Here is a 20,947-nt window from a genome sequence, read left to right as displayed (position 1 = left end):
CGAACTGAATGGCATGCTGGCAGATTTACAGCTGTGTTGCTGGCGATCCCGGAGCTGTGTCGGTCAGTAAGTGAGATTGCTACAAGTGCTCCACAGGAAAATAGATAGGTGGTTTGGACCTCTCTGCCCTGTAATTGTAATGGTCATCAGCTTGCTAACAGGGCCCGGGCCGGGCTGGGGCCAGATGCAATCAGACGTCCTGGCGGTGTTTGTGTCTGCCCGGCAGTGTCTCGCCCCGCCAGCCTAAGAGGTTTTTAGAGGAGGCTTTGTGCCGAGTGGGCCGTCACCAGCTCTAGTTTCCCCATGTTTCTTCTCCCCACTTCCCTCTGACTGCAGACTCTCTCAGACATAGGGGGGATTCCCCCCCTCCTCCCACTCCCTCTCTTTCTCTCTCTCTCTCTCTCTCTCCCCTCTGTAAAGGGCTGCTGCCATTGGACTACATTTTTCTGGCGAGCAGGGGCTCTAGGAAAGCTGGATGATTTAGGACGTGATGCTAGCAGACTGAGTCAGAGGAGAGTGTGTTAAAGCCCACTGTAGCCTACCTCCCCCTCCCTCACCTCCGTCCCCCTCCTTTGCTGATGTCATTCTGTAGGGCTCTTTAATTCCCCCCCCCCCCCCCCTTAGGCCCCCCTCCCCCACTGTCTGGCACAACCCCCCCCCCCACCCCCTCCTCCCTCCAGCTCCCAGCCCCCCTGTCTCATGAAGTATGAAGTCACAGCAAGTCAAGAGCACCAGTCATCTCTCCGATGACTTAATTTGAACTTTTCACAGCTGAGACGTGATGGTTACCGGGGGAGAGATGAGACAATGGGTTAGTTAGAGAACGTGTGTGTGTGTGTGGGGGGGGGAATATGTTTTACATGTAGTCGTTCCCTGTTTTACACTCTGGCTGTGCATGATTCTGATTATTAAGTAATCATATGCCTGTCAAAACCAGTTTTCACCAGAGTAAGACCTACACATTTTCTGTGTAGGTCTGGTCACAAATGAAAGGGTCTTGAGATTGTGCAGAACTGCATGGTGCAAATAATTCTTCCCACATTTCACACTTCTTGTCGATGAGAACTCCACACGCCACAGCACACGCAGCAACCAACAGGAAAACAGAAACCAGAGTAAGTTCCTAGTTATCTTTTGTTTAGGCCTGTTATCAGACCCAGGCCATGGAGACACGGAGGAGTAGGGGAGTAGCAGGAATCCAGGGGTGAGGTCAGTCTCTGGGCAGGACCAGGGAGGGGGGGGCTGGGGGGGGAATCTTCTTTTCTAAGATGAGTGAAGATGATGCAAGAAGAACAGCACATCTCTGACCTGTATCTACAGGATAATTTTTTCTCTGGAAAAAAAATGAAGCTCTTGCCAAGGCTACTTCTCATGGCCAGCTGTTTGAAGACTGTTTTCTATGTAGGAGCCTCATCGACAGAATATACAAACGCAGAGGGAGAGACAGAACCCTCACACACATTAATCTCTCTCACACGCACGCACACACACACATACTTTCTCTTTCTCTCTCGTGGATAGCATGGTTCCAGGACCATGGGGACCATGCGTGTGTATGTGTGTCTGATCCCTGCCTAATAGATCCCGGTCTAATAGAATTAAGGCAGCAGACACTGTTGGACAGACCACCGTGGTAGACCGCCTGAGGATAAGGTTCATGAACTGTGTGAGGGCCCTTGTCAGTTATACATAGGCAAGAGGTTATTTATGGTCCCCTGTGTGTGTGTGTAGATATATGTGTGCCTGGTGGCGGGGGGGGGGGGGCATAGATGGAGAGGAGGAGGGAGAGACATGGATTTCACTGAGACCTCAGCGTGAAAACCCACCTTGCTGGGAAGGAGGCAGACCAATGAGACTCTTATAATACCTCCCCATCAAACTGCAGTAGCACCCTCCTCCTCCTCCTCCCTTACTCTCTGTGGTGCCAGACGGAGGAATCAAGGGATGGGCCGGGGTCAAAGGTCAGACCTTCTCAGTAGCGTCTGGACTTACCAGTGTCTGTGCTGCCTTTCCGTCCACACATCTAACCATGGCGGTCGATTGTTTCAGGTTTACAATTCCAGAACAGCAGGTAGTACTTTTTCCTATGGTGGAAAACTCAGCTGTTCCATCCAGTCCCCCTCCCACTGCATGGAATGTGATTAGAATATCATAAAATGTTTTTTATTTGTTATTGTTATGGATGTTGTTGCTGTTGATGCTAATGCGTCCCATTCAGCCCATCCCTGCAACATGTGTTTTAGAGGGGAGGTGGTTCTGTTCTGTTCAGTATTAGGTCATTAGATGGTTTAGCTGTGACGTTCCACAGATTGAGGTCATTTTGTTCGTGTTGGTCACTTTCCTGGAGTTTACCCACTTAAATAGGGTTGCTGCTGCTGAACCAATATTGACACTGGACCGGGGGTCTTTTTCACTACTAAAACAAAAATGTTTTCTCTGTGTCTACACTGTAACTTCTTCTCCATATATGATCAAGCCGATCTCTGTTATGGTTTTCATTGTTGTTCTTTTGTATAGACGTATGTATAAATCAAAATATTTTGTGTTTGTACTTTGCTTAAAGTGGACATGTATATTTGGGCTGCCAGGATATTCTTCACTTCGGTTCTCTTCTCTGCCATTAGGGCTATTCATTGTCCTGTGGTGGACAATGGGGTTCTTTGTGTGCCAGAAAGAAAAGGTTTGCTGTTTTCGGTTTTGAAGAAACTTTCCATGTGACCTCATTTCTTCATTCGCTTTTTCCAAAGCTTTTTGGTCCTCCTCTGGTAGAGCTTGGGGCCTGTGATAGCCAGGCCTGGCTCACTGAGGAACATTAGAGTGTTGTTTTAAGGGTTTATGGGGACATGCTTAGCCTGGTGACTGAGGTCACAAAGCAGCCTGTTTCTAACATAGAAGGCATGTCTTACTTTTACTGCCTGCTTGGTAATAGGAGGCTTAGGTGTGTGTGTGTGTGTGTGTGTGTGTGTGTGTGGTGGAAAAAGACGTGTGTGTTTGGTGATGATGGTTTGATTGGCCTGGTGGGACCCTGTGTCAGGTCTGCTATGGGGTTGGGAATGCCCTCAGGGCGTCACGTACACTCAGGAGTAGAGCCGGTCAGAGCTGCCCTGACGCATAGGTAGATGCAATCTCAAACTGCCGTCAGACTCGGTTTGTTTCACCCTGCTGGGGTCAGAGAAGGACTCCATTGTACAGACTTGATAATGACACTTTTTATTTAGGGAACATTGACATGGACATAGACAAAAAGCACTGTTGAAATCTATTCAGGAGTTGATGGACATATTGTCTGGAATTTCTATTCAAGATTCTTGTCTCTGAATTGAAATGGGATTGATTGAGGCCCGACTGTGGCGATCAGTGTTGGCACAGCAGGGCCTGGGAGAGACAAAAGTGTCCAGACAGCTGCGGGGAGTGGGAGTGATCGGAGGGATGTCTGTGTGATGCCTCTCCTGTTCTCTCCACAGTCTCTCCATCCAGAGGTGTGAAGGGTTGGACCCCCCGAGGTGGGGGGCTCTCCACGGGGCTGTGAACGGCCTGTAGTTAAACTCCCCTCATGAGGTTTTTGGGATTAGTGGGGGGTGTGAATTGCAGGGGCTTGGGCATTTAAGGGGTGGGGAGGGGTGGTCGGGGGGTGGGCTGCAATTTGGCAACAGAAAATATAGAGCCTAAAACCTCAGCCCATGTTTATGTAGAAGGAAGTGGGGTGTTTTAAATTACCAACTTGCCACTTGTGAAACCCTTGTTGCAGTGAAATGACACGGTTAGTGGTTTCGCTGAATGAGCCACAGTGCTTCTGTGCTTCTCGCTCCTCTGCATGGCCGTAGAGAAAGCTGAGGCATGATCCAGGAGACACAACAAGTGGTTCCCCATCCACATAACATGTGGCCATCCATTTAATGCCCTGATCATCTTGTATAGTAATTACTTTGTCATTTCAAATGAATAGAGTTTAGAGTTTTTTTTATTCCAAGTTGACAAATTGAATAAGGATAACAAGATGTGAATACAATCTTGGTAAGTAAATAATACTCTCAGATAGAAAAATAAATGATGATTTAATGGCATAATCAGCATCGTCGCTGTGGACTCGTTTCGGCATCCCGCCTTCAGTTTACACACACTCAATACAGTGTGTAGGTACCAGGTTAATTACATTGTTACTACACAAGTATACAGCAACTTCATGTGTGACTCTATATCAGGGGAGGCTGGTGGAGGTCGAAAGAGGAATAATCTCAAACGTGTTAGATGCTATTGATTCCATTCCTTATTCCATCCCATGCATTACAATGAGCCTGTCCTCTCTTTTCTGCCAGCAACAGCCTCCCCTGCTCAATGAAACTGGCTGAGGTCTTCACCACGTTCTTGCTCTCTGTCATTCTATAACAGTAGTGGTTGTTTGTGAAGCCCTCGGCACCTGGGCCAGCGCTGGTGATTTGCAGGCCTCCTGCTACAGAGGTCTAATATCCTTTGGGAGGAAATGTTTTTGCGGTGACATTAAGATCCGGTCCCAGAGAAAGAGGGAATGTTTATCAGATCAACAGCGGTGGGCGTGGGGGTCTGTTCTAACTGCTGCGACATTTTTGAACTACAACCGGACATACTGTCATGTGTGAACATGTTGTTACCTTGATTGCTGGACAGTTTGGTTTTGGACATTTTTGGATTGAAACCCATCCATATACCACCCTAGAATGCTGGTTCCAGTGCTGGTTGTGACTGTACCGGCTGTCTGTATTAGTGGACTGTACTACGGTACTCTCTCTCATTCAACACTAGCCATCTCTGTAGGCACTGCTACTCTCATCATCATCATCCTCTTCAGTCCCAGAGGGGTCAGAAGCTCCTGGACAGCAGCTCTGCGTGGGTGTGTGTAGTGTGTGTAGTGTGTGTAGTGTGTGTGTGTGTGTGTGTGTGTGTGTAGTGTGTGTAGTGTGTGTGTGTGGGTGTGGGTGTGGGGGGGGGGTGCTGAGTGGATGACCAGCCGGAACAGGAGTTCGGCCTTGACTCTGTCAGAGTGCTGTACATCCTCCCAGCTCCTGTACTGTACATCCCATTCATTTCCCCTTCACATTATTCTGACCTACACTATGTCATAAATAACTGCAAGGGTCCACTAATGGACTACCATATTTGGTGTACTTGTGCCAGTCCCTTTTATCAAGTGTGTTGGTGGTGTTGGCTGAAGGCCCTCATGGTCCTGATGAGTGTGGGGCGTCAACAAGATGTGTGTGTGTGTGTGTGTGTGTGTGGTGGAGGGGGGCGGGGTCTATAGAGATTATTTAATGTAAACTCTATGAAGGGTTTAGTCAGTGACTACAAACAACATGTGTTGAGTGAGTCTTCTCTTCTCAGGTAGCTCCTATAAGCTGAGGATTTGACTTATTAAAGCTAAAAGGCCCCTGACCTTTTTCCAGTCCCAGCATCTGTACCAGTCCTTAGGCGTGTGTCTGTGCTGTACCATACCATACCCACTGAAGGGTTTTACAACTGCAGATGGTGACTGCAGACGCTAACAAACGTGATTGTGATTTCTTGCTATTTAGTCAAAGCCGCAAGTGTTTTTTTCTGTTGGCTTAAAGCAATTATAATAGTGTTCAAGTGACATAAGCTTTGCAGCTGGGAGGAAGACAATTAAACGTGGAATGAGGGGAAAAAACTGTGTTTGGGTGGGAGGGGTGGAGGGGGGGCGGGGGGGGGGGCAAGAGAGGAATTTGGCTTCTAGCTCCCTCTCCAACCTCATCATAAAGTTGGTTGGGCTAGGCCTCAGAGAGGATACTGTTAGATCAGCAATTTCCAGCATTATACATCGCCCTTAATTTCTTAACTCGCATATAAATAGTGGTCGCAGGCAGCATAATTATGGCCTGGTGTTCTGTCATTTAGAATTTCTGCTGATTGCAGAAGCCTCATGCGAGACAACCCTCAGCAGTCGTCGAGTGAGAAGTCTGTGTTTATGTGTACGACACACGCAGCCTAAATCAATTAGGTTTAATTAACACTGAAACCATGGGGGGGTTTTCGGGGTCATTAGTGGCTGGTGTCTGGCAGCCTATCGGGGGAGGTGGGTGTCGCTTTGGGAGACATTGCGCTAGCCGCTAATGCTTTTCCTCCACCCACGCTCATACCAGTACATTGCTCAAGGTCCCCTCACGAATCCGTCATACTGTCCCTCTGTTGCGACATTAAAAAGCAAAGATATGGTACAAAATGTTTCAGAATGATAAATACCCTTTCTGTGATTGCACCAGAGCTACCTCTGTGCAGTGCTGTGGGTTCCCTGGCTTGGCTTAGGGGATTTGACCCTGAACCAAACCCCTGCCAGCGTGAGTCTGAATGACTGTGGCTGTCCCCGAGACGCCGGCTGGGACTGACTCCCAAGACTCCCAGAATTAATCTGTGTTGTGGTGGATTTGTTGGTTCTTAAACCCCAGAGTGACTGACCGATAGTTGATATAGCCTTTGACTTCTCTGTATGCGCACCACCACATGTGAATGAGATATTGCTGGTTCGTGCTACAGTCAATGACATTCCCTTTAGATGACAATACCTTCTACTGTATGCATGAACTAACCACTCCCCCCCCAACCCCCACCCCTACTCATTATTCTCTGAGGGCCGGACGGGCTCCTCCTCATACAAAGTGATTTCTAAATCTTGCAGCAATCAGCCAACTACAGCCAAGCCTTTATCAAATGCTAACGATAGCCCCTTGTTTAAGTGCATAGCAGAGGGAGAGATGTGCCAGTTAAGAGCTTGACTGATCCTCTGCCAGATAAAGACCCATTAAATGCTAATTGTTCCTTATTTACAATACTTTCAGATCACTATCAAGGTGTGATGGCTTGTGTATGCGAGTGGAGTGTGTGTGTGTGTGTGTGTGGGTGGGGTAGTGAAAACACACCCCAGTTTCCACTTTGCTGATTAAAGCATGTTCCCCTTGTTTTGTTGTTTCCTGTGTTTTTTCCCCCTTTGAAATAATGCCATAGCTGACTATGGTTGGCCTGTATTCACATCAGATTCTCAGTATAGTAGAAACTGTGGCATGTCCCTTTCTCTGTTTTCTGAGGCTGACTATTACTGTAATTTCCCTTGAACTCAGCACACACACCTTTTTATGTTTAACATCGGTCGTAGTTGAATATGTTATTGCTCAGAAACATTTGAAAGCGTTGTGCTCAAAAGCAGTGTTTCGCTGGAGTGCAGCCAGACTTATAGTTCATGCGCATCTCTCTAGGAATTCTGGAAGAAGGGGAGGTATGTGGGCTCTGTTGGGGTTTTCAGCTGAGCGAGTGTCTTCTCCTTCGAATAATCATAAAAATATGAATGATTTACCCACAACAGTGTGTCCCACCGATGATGTGAATCTGGGTTCATGTGAACCCATTTCCCCTCTCTACTTGATGGCTGTGTGTAAGGAGGGAGAGAGAGGAAGAGAGAGAGTGTGAAGAGAGAGAGGAAGAAAGAGAGAGGGAGGGAGGGAGGGAGGGAGGGGAGAGGGGGAGAGAGAGAGCCTCTGTCTCAGCTGTCTCATCGTGGGAATCCGTGACAGGGAAGCTTCTCTGGGATTTACATTATTCTACAGCCGGAGCTCCGCTGTCCACACACATGGCGGAAAACGGGATAATCACACTCTCTCTCTCTCTCTCTCTCTCTCTCTCTCCAAGCTGGACGGCAGTATTTTCTTTTCCCTCCAAAACAAACCACACTTCTCTGCCCTTTGCTTAGTCTTTGGTTCGCACTGTAACTCTTCTGAGGCAGTGAGACCACTCATATTTAGTGATATTAGGTCCATATCCTCTGCTTTTATGACCTGCCCTGCAATTGCCCCTTCGTTGTGTTTTCTAAACACACACATCGGTTTTCTAAACACACACAACTCTTCCTCGAGGTGAAGTCTCCTGATACCAGAACATATTATTTCTACACACAGAGTCATGTCCCAGACGTGGTAGCTTTGAACACGGTTGCCCTTAACCTGTGGATAACGCTGTGATGAGTAATCACATGTTCCGACCAAAGTAATTGCAGCTTAGCTGTTCAGCTGCAAGAGCTAACTTGTGTGTGTGTGTCAAGTGTCGCCTAAGTCCTGACAGGGATGTGATTATGGTTAGCATTGGAAGTGTGGCACCACAAAAGCTAATAAAGGCTTTTCCCAAATAAACGGTGTGTCTCCTCTTCTTGAACACTGGGACACTGCTGAGTCACTCTCCCCCGGGGCACAATGCTAAAAATAGCCCACGTAACGTAAACTACCACGCATCAATGGGCGACCTGCAGCAGGAAAAGGGTGTGCTTTTCCTGTGTTCTAGAACCCCTCCGGCTCTCTCCCCCTCTACCCCTTCGTCTCTCATCCACCCACTTCGACTGTCCACCACCATGCCAGTGATGATAACATCATTGGACCCGCAATGAGGTAATGGCTACAGTGTAGTCCAGCCAGACTGTCTACTGGAAAAAAAAACTCCCTGTAGTTTTGCCATGCCCTTGGTCCTGGTTCCTCTTAGGGATCTCTCTCCTCAGCCTGCTTGGCTGGTCCTTGGTCTCCTCTGCCTGCCTCTGAAGTCTCTGCCCTCCTCCTCCTCCTCTTGCATACACTTGGGCCCCTTTAGACTCACCTGTTGTAGCCCCTCCTTGGCTGGGAGATCTGGTAGAGTGGTTCCCTGTCCTGGCTTTGAGTTCACAGTCAAGGCTGACAGTGAGATGGGTTTTTTTGCATGCACCTCCACAGGGAGAGGGCAGTGCAGCTGTGGAAACAACAGTGTGACTCCACTTAGGCCGTCTGCTTTCTTGTTTTCCCGTTGAATTTGCCCCACAGGGATTGTGTGTCTGTGTGTCTCTGTGTGTGTCTCTGTGTGTGTGTGTCTCTGTGTCTCTGTGTGTGTCTGTGTGTGACACAGACAGACTGGGAATCACATGTGCACATTGTAACAAAAAGCGTCTGTTCTGAAACCTGTTTAAGTGTCTTGCATGTGGGGCTAACTTTGTAAGTAGTAAAATGTAAGTACTGCCTCATGCTAATGCTGCTAAATGGAAGGTCTCAATTGCATTTTTAAATCAAGACCAGACCAAGAGCTGATCTCCACCAACTTGAGCTTATCTGACAGGTATTGTCTTCCATATCTCAACTGTAATTGCTGAAAGAGATTAGAGGTGAGGTCGATGTAAGTAACAATTGTATCACATGTTATTTCTGTCTCTTGACAGTGTCAGTGTGGTGATAGGAGCTCCCAAGGCCAATACCAGCCAGCTGAACATCACAGAGGGCGGGTCTGTCTACTACTGTCCTTGGAGCCTCGGCCAATCGGAATGCCACAACATCGAGTTTGACAAACGAGGTAAGCTCTCTCATTGGCGGAGTCAGCTCAGTGTGACATCTGGATCGCTCCTCCTCACTCGAGCAGACAACCTGAATTTAAAAAGTACAACATACTCCCAGATACAAGATCCTCCCTCCCCCCCCCCCCCCTCCTCCACTGCTTCCTGTAACACACACCACTCATCTCCTGCTTTTGTCTTGACTGGTGACTTGAGACTTGAGAGGTTGAGGAAAGTGGAGAGGACTGTTAGGCAGGTCAAGCATAGCTGCTCTTCTATGCACTTCTGAAGAGGCAGTGGTCCATTTCCTTGACACTTGAACCAGTCTAGGATCACGTGTCATTTGAGTTCTGCTCCAGCGATCTGTTGTTGGAAACAAGATAATCCTTCTGAATCCCTGTTAGTGTATTTCCTTCTTGGATGAATAGGATGATGGGGGGTGTTGGAGAAACGTATGTGTTGTGTTGCGCTAACTCTGTGGGCTATAGGTAGATAACCTGAACATTAAACAAAAAGGTACAGCTAAAGAAATGCCCCTCCAGAATGATAGTGGATTTGGTGGTTTTGGTGGTTTTGGTAGGTAGGAGGCTGGGGTGTATGGGTCACTTGAGTACGTCCAAGGAGACGATCAGTGTTCCAGTGCTTAGACAGGTGAAGGACTCATTGACCTTAAGTATCAGTGGGGAAAGGGGGGCGTACTTAAGTTAAGGAGTAGTTAAATGGCTCGGAAAGAAGAATCTGGACTGAGTCAATTTGATCTTTCTATCACACTCTCTCTCCATCACATGCACACGCACACACATGCGCATGCACGCACGCACACACGCACACACACACACACACACACACACACACACACACACACACACACACACACACACACTCCAGCCAAGTCTGGTGGAATGCATAACACATGTAACAGGACAGTGATGTGTGTGTGCTCCCCAGTCAGCAGGGGGGCCATTGGCTTCTTTCCTGGGAAATCAAAGTGTGCGCCGTGAGCCAATTCTGATTTACTACCCATAATACACATTAGTGGAGAAATATTCCACTGAGTATTTCACAAGCCCCGTTTAAGAGAAGTTTGGTAGGAATCCACTCCACTGCCGGTTGCCCCCTCTCTCTTTCCTCCTCCTTTGTTTTTGTTCCCTTCTTCTGCTTGCGACAGCAAATGTGTTGCACATCCTTGGATGCTGGCTGGAGGCCACTCCCAGTGATGTAATAGTACTGCAGCGGCAACAGGGGGCTTTGGGGTGAAGGGTAGTCCCTTGGGTTGTCAAGAGTGTGTCCTTCATTTCACTTATGGGCTTTTTGATGGCGCACGTGTGTGTGTGCGCGAAAGCCAAATCAGCCATCTGGACTGTTCCAGAATATAGCACCTCTGGTACAATGATGGAACATGCTGTAGCCTGTAGATAATTTTAACATGGTACATTTAGTATACCACAGAGGAGCTCTGTGGCCATTGATTGCCAGTCACTTAAACTATGACCCAATAGTTCATTTAGAATGGGTCCTTTCCATAAAAGGATGGGACATTTCATGCTCTTTCCTGAGTGTGGGGTGAAGCCTGACCCAGAGGCCACTGACCCACTAAATTAGCCCCTCTAATTGGGTCAAAGTGGTCAGGGGAGAGCTTCCCAAACCCTCCTCCCATCCCACTTCCCCTTCCACTGAGATAAGAGACTGCCTAGGGATCTGAGAGAGGGGGGAGAGGGGCAGGCAGGGAGGGAGAGGGAAAGGGGGAGAAACCAGAGCCCCATCTCTCTTTCCCCTGCCCCCCCCCCCTTCCCCTCCCTCCAGCATTCCCCTAGGGCCAGCTGATGTGATGAGTGAATTTGTCCATTTGTCTCTGACCCCATCCACCCTCCTCTCTAACCTGACAAACACACACACACACACACACACACACACACACACACACACACAGGCTCTAACTCCACTAATGGGTCTCTTCTCACACAGTTCAAAGGGTAAAGTGTGTATGGACACACTCCAGACCCTACAGCTCTCCAGGGTCCCTGCAGAGCCTGGGCTGGGGTGGGAGGAGTGGGTACCACTCACGTCAGCACTGCTTTCCACATGTCCCCTGAGGGGGACCTCAGATGACATATTGACTGTGAAACAAAGAGTTTGTGGATTTCGTTTTAACTCACAATTTGAATCAAACCCGTGTTAGGGCTCTGGGCATTTTCGCGTGACTTCAGCCGGCTGGGTTTTGCGGCCTTTCGGCCATGCGTAGCCTCATAACCAACATATCTTTTCATCTCCCAATCCATCACGCTGTATGAAGGGCAATGTAGCCGAGTCTGTTTTGCCACATACTTAGTTGCTATAGAGAGAAGCCAGACTTCAGATTGTTTTGAAATATGAATTATAGATGGCGCTCCCTTCTGCTACTCCTGGTTGCTGGGGTAGAGTGTCCCAAACATACACACAGTCCCGTTTGCCCCCCCTCAACGTTATCAAAACAAGGGCCACTGAGTTATGAAAATGTGAGTGAAGTATGCTTTATGAAAAGGGACTGGAGAGTGTTTCAGTTATAGAAACAGTCCTCTTAGATCTTTTTAATGTGTTGGTCATGTTTTTGCTGGTTAGGGATTAGGCGTGTCTCTCCATACATGAGTACCGTACACACACATGTAACACGGTAGGGGCAAGGCTGCTGTTGGCTCGGGATGAGGAATGCCAGAGGGAACACCTGGTGATGGAGATACAGTGATGCTATTAAAGAGCCCTGGTCTCCCCTGCTGCTCTCCTACCAAGCAGAGAGAGAGAGAGAGAGGGAGAGGGAGAGAGAGAGAGAGAGCAGGGAGAGAGCAGACAAGCAGCGCCAGAAAGCGTTTGTTTTCCTTGGACGCAGGCCCCCCTCTCTGTTTCTTTCCACCAAGACATGGAGCAGGCGCAGGCCCTCACCCAGAACCTCCAGCCCAGAGCTGGCTGGCTGGCTGGCTGGCTGGCTGGCTGGCTGGCTGGCTGGCTGGCTGGCTGGGGAGAGGAGAGGAGAGGCAGTGGTGGTGGTGGTGGAGGAGGGAGGAGGGAGGAGGCTGACTCACACACAGCCTGCTTTCCTCACATCCACAGGCCATGACCTTTCTCTCTCTCTGTCTCTGTCTCCATCAGGCCCACTTCCCCATGAGACGATATTGTTGTGTTGCAACATGTATGTGGTTTAGCTGTGGAGAGTTTGCTGTGGGAAACGAGACGAAGGAGTGGGCTGGGTGGTGGTGAGGGTGGGTGGTTGTAGGGTGGGTGGTTCAGAATTGCATCGGTTTGGTCACAGTTCCACGTTTTGAATCTTGAATGTTCTCTCCTGCGTTACAAACGTAAAGACTGTTGGCGATGGGATGTTTTCCGAAAGAACAGAATGAGCTGTATCCAACTCATGTTTGCATGTCACCGTCGGCATGGCAACAGTGATGTTCCACGTGTCTTGGCAGTGAAAGGCGTGTTGAACCAGACTCCTCTGGCCATCTGTCTGGTCACCTGCTGCTGTGTTGTCACAGTGTTGGAGAGGGAGAGGGAGCTCTGGGTTACAGCAGAGCAGGCCAGGTGGCCAAAGAGAGCCAAGAGGTCAGGGGTCAACGAAGCCAGGAGGGCTGGCCAGAACAACTGTCCCTCAGGTTGACTTACATACACAGTTCCCTTTGACTATCACTTTTTCTTTTTCCTGAACGTTTCTGCATGAGAAAACTATAATTGGGGTTTAGGGATGCTTTACGCCCTGTTTGTGTATCATTTCCAGATGTTTTTGAAAGGGTTGGGAGACGTTTTGGGAGACTGATGGAGAAGTAGAGTGATTCATTTGGGTTCCAGTTGATGGATAGGCATGTTGAGTTACAAATCTGTCACTCAAGTGTTTTTTGTTTTTCCTCTGTTTCTCCCAGGGGATCGCACAGTCACCCTCAACGACACAGACTTCCAGGCCGAAGTCAAGTCCCACCAGTGGTTCGGCGCCACCGTCCGTTCCCACGGTGACACCATTCTGGTAAGATGACTCTCCCAGTCCCAGAGACGGAGGTAGGGGGCGTGGGGCATGCAGCCTAAGAGTTTCCTTTCCTTTCAACAACATCAGTCTGACTGCAGTGCTGAGCAGTCCTCAACTGTTATGATGGTGACTCGCTCAGATGTTGTGGAGGTTGTAGACTCTATTATAAGAGTTATTGTTCAGAGTTTGTCCCAAAGGTCTTTGTCCATTGATTTGTTGTGATTTAACCCCAATTATTTCCAACCCCTAGTTCTGTTACTCAGAGGGTAAGTGTTTTGTGCCTTCGGTGACATCAAAGTTGAGCCCCCCGTAGCTTTCGCTGATTGTGCAGGGTTGTGACCTGGATTCAGTTACATGGTTACTTTGCTCCAGATGTACCTTTGACCTCCCTCTCTGGGTCTCCACTTGGTGTTCACCAGGGTGTTGTTGTAACTGAAAAAAAACATCTCCCACCTTTCCTCTCCCCTCCCTCAGGCCTGCGCCCCCCTCTACTCCTGGAGAACCAAGCAAGACATCCCTCAGTCAGATGCCACGGGAACCTGCTACCTCTCGGTCAAGAACTTCACCAAGTTCGTGGAATATGCTCCCTGTCGCACAGGTATCCATCAGATGTCATCATCTAATATGTTTTGACTGCTGCTGACCTCTCTGTGGACACTAATAGCCCACACGGGTGAGTGATGTGGCCTGCTTCTGACATGGCAGCTGTCTACACAGCTGGATGTCAGACAGGGGGTTAAGTGCTGAGCCCAGAGGGCACGACAGAGGGGATGGATAGACGCAGTATCAAGTAACAACTTCCAGAGATGTGTCATACACACTAGCTGTAGAGAGAGAATGTACCCCCTGGTTGCTGTATCAATCATGTTACCCCATGTTGACCACCCCCTGCTGTGGTAATAGTGGGATTGGTGCTGTTAGAAATGCCCAGCTGGTCCCTACCATTACGTCATTGGACCTGAGAGGTCACTGACACTTCATAAAGTAGTCTCGTATGATTCCTATGGAGATGGTAATATGCAGTGTCCTTAAGGTTAGCTGGCTAGGGTTAGGGGGTTAGGGTTAGCGTTAGGGTTAACCCTAACCCTGATTTCTAAACCACTACCTGTCTGTCTGTTTCAGAGTTCACAGGAGAAGGAGGCCAAGGCTACTGTCAGGGGGGATTCAGTGCTGATTTCACCAAGGTAAGACACACCCAACACAAGTCCTCCCAGGGCAGTATCAGAGATGGATCAAGTGAATTAAATCTTCATTTGTTGCTCTTTTGTGTCTCCCAGGATGGGAAAGTGGTGCTGGGAGGTCCAGGCAGCTTCTTCTGGCAAGGTACGTGACCTGAAAATCAGACTTTAATTATTATTATTATTTATTTTATTTATTTTTACATTTTGTATGTGAATCTTGAGAGCAGTTTTCCATTGACCCCTTCTCTCTCTCTCTCTCTCTCTTTTGTGTGTCCTCAGGTCAGGTGATCTCTAAAGCCAAGGAGGAGATCATCAAGGCGTACTACCCAGAGTACTTCATGCAGTCTGTGGAGGGGCAGATCCAGAGCAGACAGGCCCAGATCAAATATGACGACAGCTACCGCGGTAAGACCCCCCCCCCCCCCACATCCACACACACACATCCCTTAACTCACTGACTCCTAAAGAAATCTATACCCATACATATAACCTCCATAATGCTGCTGGATATGCCTAAGGTCAGCTCTCCCTCATGCTGTCTTGCAGGTTACTCTGTAGCTGTTGGGGAATTCAGTGGAGATCAGGAGGAAGGTAAAGCCAGCACAGCATACATCTGCATCACAGGCCTTAGACACACACACACACACACACACACACACACACACACACACACACACACACACACAGCTGTTCAAGGTTTACTACACCTGAAGTGAACTTGAACTGAACTCACCTAGAATATTTTGTCTCGCTACTGAGCTGGAAAGGTTGTGGGTTGTGGAATTCTCCAGAGTCCCAGACTACTCTGACCTGTGTGATATTTCCTCTCCTAAATCTCTGCTCCATTTCTGTCTGTGCACCTTTTGCAGATTTTGTGGCCGGGGTCCCGAAAGGAGTCATGCTGCACGGCTTGGTAAGAAAACCTCATCACTGCTCTCATTTTGAGAAGAGGTTGAGCGGGAGGACTATTAGGCTTGAGGGAGAAATGCAGCATGAGAGAATGAAAGCAGGCGTAGCAGTGTTTAGTGAATGGGAGGGGAAAGTGTTTGTTAAATACAGCACATATGTGTATACACATGTTGGATTCTACTTGTTGATTCTCTTCCTCACCACATGTTTGTTTATGTGTGTGTGTGTGTGTTTGTGTGTGTGTGCTCTCTTCAGGTGTCTATTCTAAACGGCACTGATCTGAAATCCATGCTGAACTACACTGGTGAACAGGTGAGCCAGAGACCCTCCCGTTTCTACAACAATGGGTTTGTTTTCATACACACCCTGCGGTTCCATCATTTCAAGCTTCCCGTGGCGAAGATTAATCTCACGAATCAGTGTATACTGGAACACTATGATGATATAAGCACAATAATTTCCTTTTACAAGTTTCTGTTAACTGGTTTGAAGCCTGCTGTGGTTTGCTGTAAAGTGCAATTATTGAAGTTGAAGTGCAGAAGCAATTTCTGCAAATGAGCCCCATGCCTCAATGGAAATAGCGTGAGTGTACTGGCCCTGATTTTTGGCTCAGCTGAATAAATAAAATCATAAGAGTGTATTTGCTTATTGTTGGGAGTCTGGGAACACAGGCTGTTTACCTCAGACTCCTGGTAATGTAAAACTAGTTATACAGTCCGGGACACTGAGGACTGCAATTGACACAGCACAGAAGTACACCTAGCGAGCACTGTTTGAAACATTGACCAAATACTGCCTCTCTCTTTTTTCCATGGAGAGTCTGACTTGAATTAAGAGAGATCCAGTGTCGTTTAGAAATTCCTTTGATGAAATCGAAAGCCTGAAGTACAATAGAAAACAGCTTTTAAGCTGTTATTCTGCTGGGCTTGGGAGGTGTGTGTCTGCAGGTAGTAGAGGACAGCTCAGATAGCATGGTGATGGTAGCATGGTGATGTAGCATGGTGACTAGGGACGTGACGTGTACTCTGATGTTTTCACAGATGGGCTCCTATTTTGGTTATGCTGTGGCAACGACTGACATCAATAATGACGGGTGAGTAGGAGTTTGGCTAACTGACACTCTCTCGCCCAGTTTAATTAGCTGGGTGGTGTCGAGATTGGATTAGACCAAGGACTTATTACATGGAAAACCTCAGTCGTCAATGTGTCTACGTGTGCGTGTGCGTGCGTGTGTGTGTGTGTGCGTGCGTGTGTGCGTGTGGGCATGTCAGTGTTCCTCTGTGTGTGATCCTCTATATGTGACCCAGTGTGTTCCTCCCCTCAGACTGACTGATCTGCTGGTGGGGGCTCCCATGTTCATGGTACGGGCGTCCGGTGGTCGTCTGGAGGAGGTGGGCCGTGCCTACGTCTACTTGCAGCGTGGACCCCTGGACCTGGAGCCCCGCCTGCCTCACCTGACAGGCACTCAGGTGTTCGGGAGGTTCGGCAGCTCCATCGCACCTTTAGGAGATCTCAACCAGGACGGATACAATGGTGAGAGGCAGAGGGGTAAACAGAGGGGTAAACAGAGGGGTAAACCTGGGGGTAAAGTGGAGACACTATTTGTCGTGACAATTGGAATCTGCCCGGTTTCATATTTATTTGTCCAATGACTTGTCCAATGCAGGTCATTTGTAGTGTTCTTTAGTCTGTGAAGTGTTCATGGAAAAAATAAATGTGGCCCCTAATGATTCTGTCTGCTCCTCCTTGTGTGCTAGATGTTGCCATCAGCTCTCCGTTCGGAGGCGAGGACCAACAGGGATTGGTCTTCATCTACAATGGATACGCCGGTGGACTGAAGGAGACGCCTTCTCAGGTGATCGCTGGCCAATGGGCTTCAGGAACCATACCCTCCGGTTTTGGATTCGCTCTCAGAGGAGCTAAGGATCTGGACATGAACGGCTACCCAGGTGAGTGACCGCTGAGACCGGTGGGGGTAGAGAAGCGGTGGGGGAGTTGGGATTTGTGTGTGGAAAAAAAAATGCCGCTGACGATGCAATCGTGATGATGCAATCGTTGTGTCGTTCCACACAATCCACTTAAAAACGTTGTCACTCTTCCCCAACAGATCTTATTGTCGGTGCTTTCGGGGTCGACAAGGCCGTTCTGTACAGGTAATTTCACAGACATGCAAACCCCCAAGGCGATTGCACAACTATTCAGTAATGTCTGATAAAGAGATTTTTCCAAAACAAACGTCTCGAGCCTCAACCTGTCGTTAACCACAGCCTCTGCTCCCTCTGCTGTCTCCAGGTCGCGGCCCATCGTCAACACCAGCGCCTCTCTGACTGTGTCCCCAACCTTGATCAACCCAGAGGAGAAGACCTGTGTCGTCACCAACGGCAACACCACCCTACAAGTGTCCTGGTAAGTACCAGTCTAGTAAATGGGATGCTTGGGATGATGAGATTTAAAAACGGTTACGGTTAGGGTTAAGAGTAGGGTTAAGGGTTAAATACAGGTTATGGTTAAGCTAAGGGTTAGAGTAAGGCTTAGGGTTTAGGGTAGGGTCGTCTCAAGGATCCCACTAAGCATCTACCAGTCAACGTTGTTATACACTGGGGGCACACACACACACACACACACACACACACACACACACACGCACGCAAGGAAGGGCTTCCTCCTCAACACACAAGTTCCATTCTTCAGTTCTCCACTTCTGACAGGAAGTTCCAGCACAGAATATCACTCACAACAACAATCGGTGTTATTCATTTGGAAGAAGGACAGTCTTATCTGGTGGAGATGTATTTATCTTAGAAACTTCATCGACTGGCTGTTCCTCTCGAGAGGAACAGTGAAATACCACTGCTGAATAAGAGCGTTGTTGTCGGCCATTTCTTTCTTTCTCCTCAGCATTTAGAATGCTGCATGGTATTCATTTCCAACTGTAGAGGGAAACAGGACAAGGCTGCTGTCTCTGTAGCTCTGCTACTCAACATGGTCCACACTGTGCTCATGTGTCTGCTTTCCTTGCTCTCTCCATATCCAGAAAGGAAACTCTTGTGTACACATGTCTTGATTACGCTGCGTTGCCTGGCGATGAGGGGGATGTTGGTGGGGGTGGAGGGAGGGAGGGAGCGAGTGAGAACGAGGGAGGGGTCAAGAGGTTTGGCAGTACTTTGAATGAGATATTGTTTGGTGGTGGAACACAGCTGGGAAACATCAAGACACTCGCGGAGACGCTCGTGAGTGTGCACACACTCGTACATGCACGCACGCACGCAAACACACACACACAAGCACACTTATAGTTATTACTCCTAGGTCAAAGACTGTGTGGCTGTTGGTGTCAAGAACATGTCAAGATCAGTCTTTCTTTCTCTCGTTGTTTTTATTTCTTCCTTCCTTTGTGCTGAGTCTTTACTCCCTGTCTCTCTCTCTCTCTCTCTCTCTCTCTCTCTCTCTCTCTCTTTCTCTCTCTCTGTCTCTCTCTCTCTTTCTCTTTTCCTTTCTCACAGTGGGTCTCTCTCTCCCCCTACCCCTCTTTCTTGCTGTGTGTTTCCAGTGTGGGTTTGGTTGTAAAGGGATTGGGGTTTGGGTTGCTGCTGACTCTTGGACGGCGTCTGTCTGCGTGTTGTGTGGCTGATGTCATGGGAGAGGGAGAGAAAGGAAGAGAGAGAGAGAGAGAGAGTGTGTGACAGGCTCATACAGATACTGACGCTTGTACTGGCCTACATGGATACTGTTACATGAGATGCTACTCAATTTCACCCTTCTTAAACACAGCCATTCCACCGTGGGAGTTTAGGGGGGTGGGGGTGGGGCGCGACACACCAGTTTATGAACTTGGCTGGTGGGAGCGGTCAGATGTCCATGCCTTTCCCAGTATTACCACCCCATTACTCCACATTACACACTGTTGTGTGTGACGTCTCCTGTCTTGTAATGTAAGAAATGTAACACGACCCAGTGTTGACAGTTAGTGGAGGTCCAGAGAGAGGAAGAGGAGGAAGAAGAGGAGGAGGAGGAGGAGGAGGAGGAAGTCTTGGAGGGAGGAAGGAAGGATTGGAGTGTCTGTGTGTACAGTTACGTGTGTGTGAATGCATATGCTTCCCTCATCATGTCCCCCCCGTCTCGTCTCTGTTTCCAAACAGTGTCAACCTGAGCTTCTGTATCTCGGCCGACGGGAAGCACCTACCCGAGAACCTAGGTGAGCCAACTGTCAACATCTGCTCCCTATTACACACACACACACACACATCACACACACACACACACACACACACACACACACACAGGCACACTCTCAACTGCTCACAAAAATATCTATGTATTGAATTCACCACACAGATTGAATGAATGACTTGGGTATTTGATGTTGCACTGTATTGTGACTACAGAAATGAAGCTTTAATTTCTGCCCAAATATTATTTCAATGATTCCGAATCCAAATCCAGGCATATGAGACCCCTCTTTGTTCATACACAACCCTAACAACCCCGAGCAATTATCCCTCTAATTACTCCTCTACACACACACACACACACACACACACACACACACACACACACATACATATGGTTACTACTATTCATACCATATGTTCAGCCTCTTGACCTGGATTGTCTATGTGCATGATGGTATTTGTGCAAGTGTGTTTTTTAAATGTTTCTAAAGTATGTAAACGCAGTCATGGAACATTCCGTGTGTGTGTGATTCCAGACTTCCAGGTGGAGGTGCAGCTGGACCGTCTGAAGCACAAGCAGAAGGGTGCAGTGAAGAGGGCTCTGTTTCTGGACTCCCAGCAGGCCGTGCTCCACAGGACCGTGAGGGTGCGCAACGGCGAGCGCGTGTGTCACGACACCAAGATCTACCTGCGGGTAAGTCTACCCTTTTAAACACTACCCATTCAGATAACACCTGATAACACACTCAGCACATCGCCAAGGGAACCCTTGCTAATGAACCCTATCTGTCATGATGGTGTGACTGCAGGATGAGAAAGAGTTCAGGGATAAGCTCTCGTCCATCTACATGGCCCTGAACTTCAGCCTGGACCCGCACGCAGCTGCAGACACTAACGGCCTGAGACCCATCCTCAACTACCAGACGACAGAGCTCATTGAGCAGAAGGTACTTCACCACTTACTGTACTCCTGACCCCCCTAGCAGAACACTCCCCTCGACTCCCCCTCCCCCCTGCAACTCACACATACCCCTGACCCCCCTAGCACAGCCCCCCCGAACCCAGAGGAACAGCCCCTGTATATCTTCCGAGGTGGGACGCAGGCTCACTATTAATGAGAGAGAGAGAGAGAGAGACTGGAAATCCATTCACTCAGAACTAATGGTTTCACCTTGACCAGCCACTCCCCAACCCCCCCCCCAACCCCAGCCACCTCTGAAAGAGTCCAGGCTGCTCTCTCCTTTCTTATTTTTTAAAAACCGCTCCGCCGGGACGGGGTCCAGAGAGTCTGGAAAGCCGTTTTTCAACAAAGAAAATGCGAGGCATGTGTACTCTGTGTGTGTTGTGTGTGTGTGTGTGTGTGTGTGTGTGTGTGTGT

General features: G+C 48.6%; 1 protein-coding gene across 1 annotated transcript in view; it reads left to right on the top strand.

Moving 5' to 3' along the window:
* itga5 (integrin, alpha 5 (fibronectin receptor, alpha polypeptide)) overlaps positions 1-20,947 on the top strand; it is a gene marked incomplete at its 5' end in the record, with an annotated part of 38,407 nt that overhangs the window by 1,480 nt on the left and 15,980 nt on the right. The window contains 17 exons of the mRNA XM_083674975.1: positions 9,209-9,339; positions 13,207-13,307; positions 13,782-13,905; positions 14,430-14,491; positions 14,585-14,630; positions 14,768-14,893; positions 15,035-15,079; positions 15,358-15,401; positions 15,653-15,709; positions 16,438-16,490; positions 16,722-16,930; positions 17,155-17,346; positions 17,505-17,550; positions 17,690-17,803; positions 19,537-19,592; positions 20,106-20,263; positions 20,379-20,516. Of these exons, the coding sequence (XP_083531101.1) occupies positions 9,209-9,339; positions 13,207-13,307; positions 13,782-13,905; positions 14,430-14,491; positions 14,585-14,630; positions 14,768-14,893; positions 15,035-15,079; positions 15,358-15,401; positions 15,653-15,709; positions 16,438-16,490; positions 16,722-16,930; positions 17,155-17,346; positions 17,505-17,550; positions 17,690-17,803; positions 19,537-19,592; positions 20,106-20,263; positions 20,379-20,516 (1,702 nt within the window). The remainder of the gene's footprint in view (positions 1-9,208; positions 9,340-13,206; positions 13,308-13,781; positions 13,906-14,429; positions 14,492-14,584; positions 14,631-14,767; positions 14,894-15,034; positions 15,080-15,357; positions 15,402-15,652; positions 15,710-16,437; positions 16,491-16,721; positions 16,931-17,154; positions 17,347-17,504; positions 17,551-17,689; positions 17,804-19,536; positions 19,593-20,105; positions 20,264-20,378; positions 20,517-20,947) is intronic.

This window comes from Argentina silus (genome assembly GCF_951799395.1).
Source record: "Argentina silus genome assembly, chromosome: 8".
NCBI classification, from domain to species: domain Eukaryota; kingdom Metazoa; phylum Chordata; class Actinopteri; order Argentiniformes; family Argentinidae; genus Argentina; species Argentina silus.
The sequence above is the reverse complement of the archived record's forward strand: the minus strand, read 5'-3'. Positions and strand labels throughout refer to the sequence as shown.